Below are 2054 nucleotides of genomic sequence, written 5' to 3'. Positions count from 1 at the left end.
AAAATTGGACTTTTTGAGGTATTGTATTTTAAATGTTTGTCTTGGATATGGAAGAATATCAAACTGAGAATGGGAATTTGCATTGTAAAATCAGTGTTATTCATGTTGAATGGATGGAGGGATAGGATATCTCCTATGGCTAACGCCATAAACTATTGTTCAGACAGTTTACATGTAGATTTATTTTATAAGATTTCATTATATTATAAAAGATGAGCTCCAGCTGCCCTGGTTGGATCATGATCCAGATTTTGAGCACCTTGAAGTTCAGATGTCTTCAGATCTGGGGATTTGGTTTTGTCCGTTATTTTGATTTGGGATATTCAGAGTCAGATCCGCATCCAGATTTTAAATCTGCCTATAGTTTGGGGGCAATTTTTGTGAGGTGTTTTCATGCTTCGCAAGTGTCAAGCAGAATAGAAAATCAAAATAGAGTATGAATACGTTTCTTTCTCGGGTGGCTGACTAAGTAGCCTCACCCAAAAATCTCAGTGAAGCAGTAGATTTAATTTCTCAGGAACGATCTATACCTAGACCCCTCTGGGTATTTATCAGACAATGTGATGGCAATTCAGAATCCTAGTGAAAACATTACATTACATACATGACTTTCTGGTGTGTTCACTGGTGCTGTCTCCAAGAAATCAAGGCGATCCAGGGGTTGTTTTGTCCCTTGCACTGATGTTTTCATGGATCATACACTTCAAGTCGTCTTGATTCAGAATCTGGCCCTTATATTTTTCACCCCAATCATCAACAATGTACTGGTGATATGGGTCATTAGAGTGCTCTTTCCTCTTTGATTTCACCGTGCTCACTAGGATAGCCACAATAATGAAGGAGAACATTCCAATCATTACCATGAGATACAAGATAACGAAATCAAAGTTTTCCTCATCAACTGTTGCTTGCAGTGCATCTTGTTCCGCTGTCATGTTCCGGCGCCAGTTATTCATGTAGTTAAGAAATGTGTTTTTGAAAACATCTTCCAATATCTGGGTGAAGTTTCGTAAATCGACCATATTTCCCGTGCACTGCCATTGAAAACAAATATATAGATATTTTTAATTCTGTACTATAACAACTGCAGGGTCAATTCCCTAAGCTAGCGTAAACTTTTGTGCCAGTTTAGAGCAGCTGAGGATCTGGTCCCAAGTGTCTGCATTTTACCATGTGTTTAGGGGATCAAGTGGGTCTTTACTTAGTTCTTAGTTCAGTTTTGTTTCAGTCTATACTCGGGCCAAATGAAGAGTTTTGTCTAAGTTAGGACTCAGTAAAAGTTGAGTAAAACCCTTAGGATTTGGCTTAGTAGGAATGGTCAAATTCTGCATTGACTAGCAGCTAGGACAGTGCTATTCAAATCAATGAGGCTGCACAAGATATATCAGCACAGAATTCTGTGATCCATTTCTTGATTCATCTAAAAAAAATGAAATCTGGCATGCCCTTACGCAACACATACAAATGCATTTGGAAGAGCATAATATCCAAATATGCACCCCTCACAAAGTGATAGCTGAGTGCCAGGCAGAGTGAGGGACAGGAGGAAGGAATCCTGCTCTTCAGGTAGGTGTCGTTGCAGTTATTACACAGTGACTACTGACGCACAGTGCCTGCAGTGCCCTCTGTGGCCTTTGCACCCCCAGGTGTGGTGTGGGAAGAGTGCAAAGTAGCAGATTCTCCAGTCTCAAACCAGAATATCTGCCCCTACCTATCCCATTCTTGCTGCTGGAACACCTCATTGGAAATACATCCTTCTACACAGCCCCCTCCAAATTTTGCCTTTGTTACATGCCAGAACCACACCAGTTCCACTGTCAGGGGTCCCCCTCTAGCCAAGGGTAAGATTTGCCCACAATTGTATATGTAATATTTGGTGCTACTACATAGTATGCTGTGTTACTGCATTTCTGTCTGCGCATTGTGGTGTATCATGATTTCGGTGGGAACTGTAACTTCAGATTTTCTTTGTCTAAAAGCTCAAACAAGACACTTATTTCCTCGGGTGTTTCGGTTTGTTTGTTTGTTTTTTGCTTGTTTAAAATAAAATAAAA

General features: G+C 40.2%; 1 protein-coding gene across 1 annotated transcript; it reads right to left on the bottom strand.

The window, feature by feature from the left end:
- Positions 1-644: 644 nt before the first annotated feature.
- KCNE2 (potassium voltage-gated channel subfamily E regulatory subunit 2) lies at positions 645-1022 on the bottom strand. Its single transcript, XM_050929754.1, has one exon. The coding sequence runs from the start codon at positions 1020-1022 to the stop codon at positions 645-647; it is 378 nt and encodes a 125-aa protein (XP_050785711.1).
- Positions 1023-2054: the final 1032 nt, after the last annotated feature.

The sequence above is a fragment of the Gopherus flavomarginatus genome, chromosome 1 (genome assembly GCF_025201925.1).
Source record: "Gopherus flavomarginatus isolate rGopFla2 chromosome 1, rGopFla2.mat.asm, whole genome shotgun sequence".
Classification (NCBI taxonomy): domain Eukaryota; kingdom Metazoa; phylum Chordata; order Testudines; family Testudinidae; genus Gopherus; species Gopherus flavomarginatus.
The sequence above is the reverse complement of the archived record's forward strand: the minus strand, read 5'-3'. Positions and strand labels throughout refer to the sequence as shown.

Coding starts and splice junctions, on each gene's coding strand:
- KCNE2 (XM_050929754.1), bottom strand. CDS start 1,022: ATGGTCGATTTACGAAACTTCACCCAGATATTGGAAGATGTTTTCAAA.